The following is a 12,714-nucleotide window of genomic DNA, read 5'->3' on the forward strand; positions in this document are numbered from 1 at the left end:
AATTTAAGTAATTACTCTAAAATAATCTAATCTAATCTAATACGAAGAAAATAAATTAAATAATGTGAAAATTATTGCAATTTTATAATTCATAATTTTTAAACAATTTAATCTAATCTAATAAGAAGAAAATAACAAAGGCACATATTTGTTGAAGGAGATGTAAGTGCTATGAAAATTATTATAATTTCTGATCTGAAAAAAGATCAAACATACAATATAATTACTTTCTTTAAAATAATTTAATCTAATTTAATAAAAAGAAAATAGGCTAAATACCCATATTGGTAATTTAATACCACCCCATTTACCAAGAAGGTATTTTAATTAGGCAAACCTGCTTTAAGGCATTTTAATTGATTCAACTTACCAATAAGGCCATTTTTCTCGTCGGCGACTAGTTTTCCGGCGAGAGCTCGTCACGTGCGTGGTACGTGATGACTTAAACTATTTTTAAGCTGCTGATATGGCACAGATTTTCTGACGTGATAGTGTTTAAAGACGGGAATTAATCCTCTAAAATCCTAATTCACCCAAAATAAGACAGATTTACCCCTTTTATTTTTAGAATTTGAACGCGAGAGAGTGGGAGAAATAGAGAGTGAGAAATCGTGGAGGAGACAGTTGAAGGAGATAGATTGTAGGGATTCCACGTGATGGTGTTCCTCAGTTGATGCAGAAGGTGATTTTCAGAGGACGATGACTTGGTACGGGTTGAAGCCGATGCGAATGTTTGATTCTCTTTATACTTATGTGATCTTTTGGTGATTTTGATAGAATTAGGGTTTTCACAGTTGGGATTTTTTTTCCAATAAATAGGGTTGAATTTGGTTGAAATAGATTGAAATATATATCTTTGTTAGTGATTTTTTAGGCACATTTATATGCAAATTATAGTAGATTCTAAAAAAATGTTTATGCAATTTGATTTAAATTGGCTAGAACCGAGATTAGTACTTTGATTGTTAATTACAAGATTATTATCTTTTTTCGTAAATTATGCAGATGGCTATACAAATTATGATTAAATATAGACATGGGGGTTCATTTGACTTCGGAAGTAATGTGGCGTACATTGGTGGTTCATTTGATGTTGAGTTTTGTGATGCACAAGATATTTCATTAGAACAATTAAAAAAATTAGTGCAAAAGAATATGGTTATAACAATATCAGGATGTTGTATTATGCTATTCCTAGTGTAGGACTGGCTAGTGGAGGTTTAAAGCCTCTAAATTCAGACCAAGATCTTGCAAAAATGATTGAGCATGCATTGAGGGACAGAGTGATAGAAATCTACGCAAATCACAATGTTGCCATACCAGTAGAAGTGTATGTCCTTATTGAAGGTGCTACTTCAATTGCTACATCTCCTAAGACTGCATTTGTGAACTTGGATTTGGGCCCTGGATTTAAAATCCAGGGTATTTAAAATCCAAATTTTTAGTTTGGGCTTTAAATGAGACTGAGATTTCAAATCCAATTATTTTGGAGAGGAGAATTTGAAAGCCCAAATACACATATTTAAAATCCTATCCTGCCTCTTAGAATTTACCAAATCCCGATCCCGACTCCTCCTCTCTCTCATATCTTAGGGGCTGTTTGGTAGGCTGCAACTGGAGTGGTTGCAACTCCAGTTGCATGCAACTAGGTCCAATTTGACCAGTTGCATGTGTTTGTTTTGCTGCAACTCACAGTTGCAATTGCAAGCACAGTTGCAAAACAACCCTTAGTTGCAACATATGACTTATGTCAAAAATGGCCGCAAGTCATAGTTGCAACTTAGTTGCAACTGACCTAAATTTATTAAAATCAAAATCATTACTTAATATTTCAAAAATAAATTCATTAAAGGTTTAAAATAATCTTTTATATAATTCTTATTATAATAATTTCTTCAAAAACTTTTTTTAAAAAAAACAACATTAATCTTTTAAAATAATTATTATTATAATAATTTCTTCAAAATAATATGTTAGTTTTTAAAGTAATATATTATCTTTAAAATAATATATTATTTTATAAAATAATATATTTTTTAAAAACTAATATATTTTTAAAATAATATATATTTTTGAATAATAATATATTTTTTCTAAAATAAATATATTTTTTGAAAATAAAATTTTCCCGAGGATACACTATTATTTTTCTAAAATAATATATTTTTTGAATAAATATATTTTTAATAATATATATTTAAAATATATAATTTCTAAAATAATATATTTTTTAAAATAATATATTTTTTTTAACTAATATATAATTTCTAAAATAATATAATTTTTTCTAAATAATATATTTTTAAATAATATAATTTTTCTAAATATAATATATTTTTTAAAATAATATATATTTTTAATATATATTTAAAATAATATATTTTTTGAATAATTATATTATTAGATAATATATTTTTTTATAATATATATTTAAAATATATAATTTCTAAAAATTAATATATTTAAAATAATATATTTTTTGAATAATTATATTTTTGATTATGTATTTTTAAAATAATATAATTTTCTAAAATAATAATATATTTAAAATAATATATTTTTTGAATAATATATTTTTGATTAATGTATTTTTAAAATAATATAACTTTCTAAAAATAATATATATATTTAAAATAATATATTTTTTGAATAATATATTTTTGATTAATGTATTTTTAAAATAATATAATTTTCTAAAAATAATATATATTTTAAAATGATATATTATATTATTTTTAAAAATAAATTATTTTTTATAAAATAATATTTTTTAAAAAAACTATTTTTTTTAAAAAAATATTTTTAAAAAAATTATTTTTTAAAAAATTATTTTTTTAAAAAAATTATTTTTTTTAAAAAATTATTTTTTAAAAATAAATTATTTTTTTAAAATATATTACTTTTTAAAAATATATTACTTTTTAAAAAAAAAAATTTTTAAAAATATTTTATGAGTTGCATATGTTAAGTTATAAGCATAATCAAACAGCTGCAACTATAAGTTGTAAAATTTAAATTTTAAACCAAACAATTGCATTTGTTGTTGCATGTAAGAAGAGTTGCAACGTCTCAGTTGCATGCAAATAACACTTGCATTGCAAATCGAGTTGCAAACAACCAAACGCCACCTTAGTCCGATCCCAACTCCTCTCTCGTTTCTCAGTGGCGATCTCGAATATCTCTCTCAATGTAGGTATCTCTCTTCTCTCCCCTTGGTCTCCTCTCTCCTCTTCTCCTCTCTCATCGAAACCCTAGATTTGATCTAGGATTTCGGTCTCCCCCTTACTCCTCTCTCTCCCCCTTCCATCGAAACCCTAGATCAGAGCCAACAGAGGCCAAGCCCATTGCTACTCTTGATCGAAATGAGATCTTCAAAATACTAGAGATCGTTGAGAGGGACGTCATCGCCATTGCCAACAGCTATGCCTCCCTCTTCCCCTCGCTTCGAATGGCTCTCTCTGAGATTCAATTCGTTAGACATCACTATAGTTAGATTTAGTTCGCCGAGAGCCGCAGAAAGCTGTGTTCGGTTTTAATTTTGATTGGTAACGTCAGAACTAGGGTTTTGATGAGTACTAAACTTTAAAATTCAATTAAAAAAATTAGTTTTTAATATTTGAGAACAAATTTACAGCATATTGTGATTGATAACCGAAAAGAAACAACAAAATCTTGCAGATGGAAAACATAGGTATTCATAAGTTGATGTTGCTGTATAGTTTTTCCTCGGCTTGTGTTTCAATTTCTGATTTTTACTATATTATGACATATTTTGCTGTTTATTCCTTGATATGTTCGTGTTCTTTTGATGAATGATATAATTCTAGTAGGTAAAGGCTACTCAAATAGTCAAATATTTCTGATAATGTATCAGTATAAGAATTTGTGCATGCTTATCATCTTGATTCCATTTTTTGATTTGCCGAGAATCTTTGACACGACAACTCACATCATGTAGGCAACAAGTACGTCGGTGGAGAATATGCAGTGTTTCAGTGATGTTGTTGGATCCATACAGGAATCTGGTAAACTAACTCGGTGAACCATATTTTCTTGGCACATGTTAACCTTTATAATAGTTATCTCGTCTATAGCTGCATACAAGAATCTCAGCTTATTTTGTGCACCATCATATATGTATGCTAAACTTGATTGAATAGTATAAATTTACTACATCTTTAATTAATTCAAACTTTTGTGCACCATCATACTGGGTGTATATCTCCTAGTATGCTGCTTTTCTTTTATGTATTACTACTCCGGTTATGGATAAATTATGCCAAGAAATGTTCCTTAGCTGAGCTGCTTCAAGATATGTTATTTGTGAACATTCCGATATAATATTTGGAGGAGAAGGGCTTGAGGTATTGGTGGAGTGCCCTAGGGACAACATCTTTAATTCAACAATGGTTTGAGCAGGGTTCTGTTTAATATAGAAACCTGGATATAAATGTGTTTTTCTACACATGGTTTTCTTTTTGTATTTTTTTTGCGGTTCCGTTTAATAGTCTTATCACATAAAAATTTTGTATATTGCAGATTGAGTGAAGAATTGAAGGGCATGGAAACTCATGCTTTGCAACTGTATCCTTTAATTTTCTTTTGGCTTCCCTTGGAGCTGTCTATTGCTATAACTTTATCCTCCATTTGACTCTTCTCTATATTGTTGTCAAGAGCTGCAGAGAAATGGGGATATGATGCATATGCCTTGTCCATATTACACGTTTGAATTATATTCCCTGTATATGACAGGATTACTGCCCTGTATTTTGCTGATATAATAACTTATTTCCCTTTTTCCTTGTTACATGAATTCTTTCTCCAGACGCTCTTTCTGGGAGTACCAATAATGATTTCATCCATACTATTTATATTATTCTGTAGTTTTCCTCTGTAAGTGACAGCTTTCTTAATTTAAGGTGCGGTACACATATGTCCTGTATGCCAAGATTATAGTCAACCTCAATTTAGTTATTCTGTGCTTCCCCCATAATCGACATTTTTGTCTCTTCATGATTTTTGTTGTTATTTATATGATTCTTTTTAACATTATTACTTTTGAAGTTACTCAACAATTTCAGTTACTCAAAAACTTCATGGATATTGTATATAAGTTTGTAGGGGATTTGTATTTCTTCCTAACATAGTCATAAGCTTGGGTTCATGTGCTTCTAAGGTTTCTGAGAATATTTGAAATAATTCTAGACTGTTTTGAAGACTGAAAGCGTCTAGGTCCTTTAAGTAACACTGTACTAATGTAACTATGTGGTAGGGGAATTTAGATAAAATTCTTCTTGATCAAAGAGAAACTTGATTGGCTCTAGGTGTTATTTAAATGGTGATGATTGAAACTCTTTCAAATGCTATTAAAATTCATGTGTTTTGAACCATGTGTAAATTTCTTAGTTCTAACAATAGAAAGGTTTTGAAAAAAAATGTGGATGCTCTGGATTCAGCTGTGGACTGATAGTTCTGCTTCCTTGAGGGACAGCTAAAGTTGTTAGAAGTTATGAAAGGCTAATGTAACTGGTAAGCATTTTTAAATCTAGGATTTAAAAATTGTGATATAGACTCAGCTTTAGCTAATCGTGATATGCACACTTATAGTTGTGATTTGCCTTTGTAGTAGATATTATTTATGTTTTAGAGCGTATTTTGTTTCATGAACTAATTAATGCTAAATTTTTTAATGTAGGATCCAATATGTTCTCCGAGGCATGAGTTGGAAGCATAGGAGAAAAAGGAGGAGAAAACTTTGAAGGATAAATAGACTATTCTTGTTATGGTTTCTTTTAGTAGTTTATGTTATGCTAATTTGGCTTGTTGTAGAAAATCATGGTTATCTACCACCTATAGTATGTTGTGTTTTAGATGAAGACATTGTGTAGCCTAGAGGTTCTTATGTGGATTGTTCGCTATACTCTTTTGTTTCGTCAAGTCTTTTATCATGGCTATTTTTAAAGTAGTACTCTTGTCATTTTGGAGATTAAAGGTCAACGTGGTAGTGGATAAAACCATGAAAAAATGCTATTATAATGAATATTTTGGACATTATTACTATTTTTTGTATTCTCTCGTATCGATTCATGAAGGATGAGATGTTTGCATGAGTATTTATAATTTCTATCGAGGTAATCAATTTGGTTTTGAATCACTTCTCAAAGTTTTATTTGTGCATGACAGGTCTTTCTTCCTTTTAAAAAGGCTTGGACTAAGTAGCATGGTACTCATATATGTTAACTATATGTATATGTCATAAATTATTCATAGAATGGTCCTCCTTATCTCTGAAATCCAAGTTCATGTATAATAAAGTGTATCCAAACATTATATTTCAAATCTTTAATTTCAAGTCCTTGCATTTTGTAAAGGCATCCAAACAAAAGATTCTATCAAATCATGGATTTTAAATCCTAGATTTAAAATCCTTTGATTTTAAATTAATATTCCAAATCCAAATTTTAGTTTCCAAACGCAGCCTAAAAGAAATATTCCTCTGACTAAGAGAACGAAGTTAACAGCCAAAAAAAGACTAAATGTAAAAGAGGGCCAATGGAGTATTTCAAAACCTACTATTTCACCACTGCTCATTTCCTCCAAATCACAACTGCCCATTCCCTCCAATTCACCTCCTCACAAAGCTGCAGAAACATCTTCTAGTGATGATGATGATGACTCAGTGGAGGATGAAAATTTCAGAATTGATCCCACAGAGCCATTGTATGATGATGATGGTGAAGATGATGAATTATTTGATGAGTTTAGTACAAGGAATAGATCAAGAAAGGGAAAGCAAATAATCAAGGCTGATAAGAATGTAGATGAAAGTGTTGGAGGGGGAATTGATGTAAGAGTAGGGGTTTCAAATGTTGGTGATGGTGGAGATGTAGACTCGGCAGAATCTGAAGATAGTGAGACGCATAAGACAGTATGAAGTGATGATGATGAGTAGGAAACCTAAAATGTACTTATCAGAGATGTATTCTCAAGAAAACTATTTGATTGCCTATAGAGGAATGTTGAATCCATTACAAAGGAGTAATTATTGGGATACAGAGGGAGAGGGAATGGTGTTACCCCCAAATATTGTTATAAGGCCAAAGAGGAGACCCAAAACTGCTAGGAGGAGAGACTCATCTGAAGGTTCTAAGCATCCTTCTAGGTCATCAAAGCAGAGATTAACACAAAACTGTAGTAATTGTCATAGAACAGGGCATAGAAGACCCAGTTGTCCTGATGCAGCAATACATCCTCCAAGGCCAACACATCAACAGGTATTAAAATGATAATTGTTTAGATATTTAAATATCTCATATGCAATCGTATTATCTAACTTCTCCATTGATTTACTTCTAGGAAAATCAATCTCAAGTTCTTGATGAAGGCACAAGTGGAAAGAAGAAAAGAGGAAGACCAAAGGGGAGCAAAACAAGACCTAACAATTCTATTGAAGAGTTTAGTCAAACTAACCCTCTTCCACCATCTCAAGTTTTCATAAATATAAGAGCAATGGCTAGAGGTAATGAACAATACATATTCTTGTGCAGTTTTCATATAGATTCCTACTGATATATGAATTTGTTATGTATTCTGTAAGCTCAATCTCAAAATGCTAGAGGAAGGAGTGATAGACGAAGGGGTCGAGGCAGAGGAAGAAATAATGAAGTCATTATGCTAGAGGGTTTTGGCATATGGCATGGTGATCATGGTGAAGTAGCTTATAGAGATCCAAGTGCCTCTCAAGCAACAATCATACAAGATTCAACTCTAATTTCAACCCAGGATGTACACAAAGAGGAGCATACACAGGCTTCATGTGCACATAATAGTGAGTTGTAATTATATGTAATTATAGTTTAGTTTTTGGTAATATATAGACTTTATGTAATTGAATGACTTTTTACTTGTTGATGGTGACTGTAAACATGACGAACACATACTCTTGTACAATGTGACTATGTGCAAATAGTTAAACTAATGGTGATCATGAAAATCTGATTATGTTTATTTTGCAAGGTGTATTTTTACACAGCTTGTGGTTACTGGTTAGTATGTTGATTGTGCAATGTGAACATGAGCTTCTGGGCATGAACTTAAACTTGTGAGTACGCTTTGTCACAGGAAAACTATATTGTACAGGTTTACGTACAAAGAAAATTCATGAAAACAGGGTATACCATGACAAAATTTTCTCTTAGACAGTGACAGATCTTCATGTTCAATGCTTCTTCTCATTAAATTCAATAATTCATACAATTTGCTCTTAAACATTACATATCCATGTCCATAAACAAAAAAATACGCAAATAAAAACTACTACAAATAAAAGAGATATCAAACTTCCTCTCTTGAACAACATCATCCTCCTAGTCTCCAATTGAAGCAAACCCTCTAATTTGAATCTCACATCTGTCAAATTTGATATTTCTTCCATAGAGCAAGTGTTCTCATTGTATAAAACCTGGAGCTGGTCTCTAAACTTAGCATTTTCAACATGACAAGCCTTCACTTCGGCCTCAACTCTTTGAATCTGCCTATCCCTGAGCTTTAAGTCACTCCTCAAGTTAAGTATTTCATCTCGTAGAATAGGAAATAGAGTAGAAGACACATTGCACACAGGTTTATCAAACCATTCCCATATTCCACAGCCACCATTAGGATTCTGACATTTATAAAACCTTCTCCCAGGATTTTTATCTGTAAATGACGTATAATACCCACAATCCATTCCACACTTACAGATTTTCATGCCAACCATCCTTGCTTCCTCATTCCTCCTTCTAATACCTGCCAAAACATTCAAACCATGATTAATACTTACATGTGATCCTAATTTCCACTGACCTTGCTTGCTTTAGAACGAGAGCTTGAACTTAATGACGACGACATAATATCTTCTCTTCCACGCTCAATCTCAGCTTGAATGCCCACGCTCAATCTCAGCTTGAATGCCCTAATTTGATAAACCCTACTTTCCAATCTCACGCAATCTCAGCTTGAATCCCCTTTATTCTCCCAACTGTTTTATCCACGTTAGAAAATACGGTCACATCAGCAGCTTAAAAACAGTTTAAGTCATCACGTGCCACGCACGTGACGAACTCTCATCGGAAAACTAGTCACCGACGAGGAAAAGGGCCTCGTTGGTAAGTTGAATCAATTAAAATACATTAAAGTAGGTTTGCCTAATTAAAATACCTTCTTGGTAAATAGGGTGAAATTAAAATACCAATATGGGTATTTAGCCGAAGAAAATAGATGAAAGTGTTGTGAAAATTATTAATATTTCTTGATATGAAAAAATCAAATATATAATATAACTAATTATTTTAAAATAATATAATCTAATCTATTAAGAAGAAAATAATAAGGGCAAATATATGTAGAAGGAGATAAAAGTGCTACGGAAATTATTGTAGTTTCTTGGCTTATAAATATTGGTATGTGATGTTGTATGTGAGAGTATAATAATTATAAATAGAGTTCTATTTAAATAATAATAGTATAATTAAACTTTAAAACTAATTATGCAATACTGTGAATTATTTTAACCTTAGTTGGTGAGAGATCGCCACGTTGTGTCCTCATATTGCAGCCGTTTATTTTAATTTTTATATTTTTCAGAACGATTTTATCTCTTTAATTTGTTTGGTGGATTTTGCAAATACCTCGTCCATATTATGTATATTTGTAGGTCTGCATTGTTCCGGGGTTTGATCTCTGGGGCGGACATTATTTGTCTTACTAATTTATTTGGTTTTTACATATACGTCATTCATCTTGTATATATTTGTAAATTTAGCATTTAATAATTTTATTTAGCTTTACATTTCAATTTAAACTATATTCTTATCTTCATACTATATAAATCCAATAAAAATTCATCAATTTATCAACTTACTCTTACTTAATGGATTAATTTGAATTTTAAGGGTATTTTTTTTCCAAACTTCAACTTAAGTGGACGTCCACTAAGTTTCTTAGTCATTGATGATCACTTGATTGAGCTACATTGTGGATGATCCGCTCCGTTGAACTTGATCTACATATTCTAAAACCCCAACACACCAAATTTGGGGTGAACCCATCGTGGTTTGACCCTTCATCCACTCGTATCAATTTTAACGATTTCAAATGAATAGAACTTTTTACATGGCTCGACGGAGGGTCAAACCACGATGGGTTTATCCTAAATTTGGTGTGTTAGGGTTTTAGAATATGTAGATCAAGTTTAACGAAGCGGATCATCCATAATATAGCTCAATTAAGTGATCATCAATGACTAATGAAACTTTAGGTGGACGCTCCACTTGTAAAGTTGACATAAAGTTGCTCGCTCTCTTCTTTTCGCCTTCTTCTATATATATACTGATATACTATATATATAATATATATATATATTATATATAATATATAAATATATATTATATATATATATTGAAAAAACTTATGTTCAACTTAATGTGGATCCACTATGTTCGTAGTCATGATGTGCACTTGATTGAGCTACATTATGATGATCGCTCCGGTTAAAACTTGATTACATATTCTAAATCCCAACACACAAATTTGGGTGAACCCGTCGGATTTGACCTCGTCCAGTCATGTAAAATATTTATTCATTCAAACGCGTTAAATTGATACGATAGATAAGGGGTCAAACACGACGGTACCCATAATGTGTGTGTTGCGGATTTTAGACATGTAGATCAGTTTAACCGGAAGCGGACCTATCACAATGTAGTCAATCAGTGACATAAATGCTAAGAAACTTATGTGATGTCCACTTAATTGACATAAGTTTTTCTCTATATTACTATTATTATATATATATATATATATATATATATATATATATATATAGATATATATATATATATTATATATATATATATAATATTAAATTAATATATATATATTATATTATATATATTCTTTAGTTATATCAAGTAATATATATATAAATTTATATTATAATTTATTGTAGCATGGCGGAAGCCTCGAAGTGACACAAACAAGAACAATAGATAAATCACAACTAATAAGCCAAACACAATACCAGAGCAAGACAACGAGTTTAACATGGTTCGACAAGTTGCCTACGTCTACGGGACAAAGAGGGGGCAGTTCTTACTATTAGAAATCAAGAGAATACAAATAGAGGTATAAATCTCACCGATCAAACCCTAAAACAAAGCTCTAGATCTCTCATAAGTCTCCCACAATTGGATGCAACAATTCTCTCCTAAAGACTGCTCAAAAATATCCTTACTTAATCCTAATTAATCAAGATTAGAGTTATATATCAGCTCCAAAACAAACTGGGTCAAATAATTGACCCAACTGTAAACCTGCTACTTGGTCGACCATGACGGTCGACCGTGCAGGTATCGCGGTAGACCGCGATGGTCGACCGAACACCCTTGACAGCGAATAAATATATTACAGGAAACCCAGAGTCGACCGCGATGGTCGACCGAACCAATTCCCGAGATTTAAATCGCCTACAGGGTCCGCGCGGTCGACCATCACGGTCGACCGCCTTCAGCTCCAGAGCCTCTGCTTCCTAGCCATGTTCCGTCGACCACCGTTGACTCGCCGTGTGACACCAGTCCTGGCCTGCTATCCTGCTGATATTTCCTAACTATCTATCGTCACTTCTTCAATTCTCCACCTCAGCGAATGTTTCTACCAAAAACTGAGCGGACACTAAATCATCCAAATGTCTCACTTGTTGCATCCAGGACGTCGTGGAAACACCCCACAATAACGGACTCAATCCATAATAAATCGGGAAACCAAACATGAGCTGAAATGATCTCCCCCCATCTAAATCAAACCGGTTACATCGAAAGACTGCCTACATATCCTTTTGCCTAAGGAATCAAGCCGAACGTAGTTCACCCAAATGGCGTCCAAAGACCTCAACACTGAAGAATGTTCATAAGCTTCAAACAATGACCAAATTTCATACCTGAAACAACTTTGGTCATCATATCTGCAGGGTTATCGTTCGTGTGGACCTTCTCTAATATAATGTATCTATCATCCAAAACATCACGAACAAAATGGAATCTGACATCAATGTGTTTCGTGCGCACATGATAAACCTGGTTCTTCACCAAATAGATAGCCGATATGCTATCACAAAATACCCGAATGGTCTCATGTGCGATCCCCAAGTCATCTAATAATCCCTATAGCCACAAAGCCTCCTTAACAACCTCAGTCACCTCTTTATACTCCGCCTCTGTAGTAGAGAGAGCCACCGTGGACTGAAGCTTATATAGCCAACATACCGGTGCGCCTGCTAATGTAAACACATAACTTGAAGTAGACCGGCATTTGTCAAGATCTCTAGTATAATCTGAATCCACGTAACCAATACAATCCTACCCATTCTTCCCATTCTTCTCATCCTTCTGGAATACCAAACCAACATCCACGGTGCCTCAAACATACCGTAGAATCCACTTCACGGCCTATGACAAATCGGGTCTCGTACACACCATCGCATACATCAAGCTACCTACTGCACTAACATATAGGACCTTCAACATATAATCTCTGTCCTTAACTGAAACAGGCAATATCAACGCTGAATGCTTGAAGTGGAGAGCCAATGGTGTGCTAACTACTTTTGCATTGCCCTCAAAGCTGAATTTCTTCAACATCTTCTGCAAAAAACTCTTCTGTGTAAACTTCAAACTCCCA

The 12,714-nt window shown here is 32.4% G+C and overlaps 1 protein-coding gene across 3 annotated transcripts; it reads left to right on the forward strand.

Moving 5' to 3' along the window:
* Positions 3,134 to 7,958, forward strand: LOC109822834. Of its 3 annotated transcripts, none has more exons than XM_020389093.1 (7): positions 3,134 to 3,189; positions 3,959 to 4,025; positions 4,540 to 4,584; positions 5,419 to 5,529; positions 5,696 to 7,274; positions 7,357 to 7,519; positions 7,598 to 7,958. In XM_020389093.1, the coding sequence occupies exons 5-7, from the start codon at positions 6,939 to 6,941 to the stop codon at positions 7,837 to 7,839; spliced, it is 741 nt and encodes a 246-aa protein (XP_020244682.1). In that variant the 5' UTR covers positions 3,134 to 3,189; positions 3,959 to 4,025; positions 4,540 to 4,584; positions 5,419 to 5,529; positions 5,696 to 6,938; the 3' UTR covers positions 7,840 to 7,958. The 3 variants fall into 3 exon arrangements, with proteins under 3 accessions (XP_020244682.1, XP_020244681.1, XP_020244683.1); XM_020389092.1 differs by having other exon boundaries at positions 3,135 to 3,193; XM_020389094.1 differs by lacking the exon at positions 3,134 to 3,189 and adding an exon at positions 3,202 to 3,545.

The sequence above is a fragment of the Asparagus officinalis genome, chromosome 8, assembly GCF_001876935.1.
Source record: "Asparagus officinalis chromosome 8, Aspof.V1, whole genome shotgun sequence".
In the NCBI taxonomy this organism is placed as follows: Eukaryota; Viridiplantae; Streptophyta; class Magnoliopsida; order Asparagales; family Asparagaceae; genus Asparagus; species Asparagus officinalis.

What these genes read in the sequence shown, in the direction of transcription:
- LOC109822834 (XM_020389093.1), top strand. Translation starts at nt 6,939, where the DNA reads ATGATGATGAGTAGGAAACCTAAAATGTACTTATCAGAGATGTATTCT. An exon ending in CAAGGCCAACACATCAACAG is followed by an intron (nt 7,275 to 7,356) that starts GTATTAAAATGA and finishes ATTTACTTCTAG; the next exon opens with GAAAATCAATCTCAAGTTCT. An exon ending in TATAAGAGCAATGGCTAGAG is followed by an intron (nt 7,520 to 7,597) that starts GTAATGAACAAT and finishes GTATTCTGTAAG; the next exon opens with CTCAATCTCAAAATGCTAGA.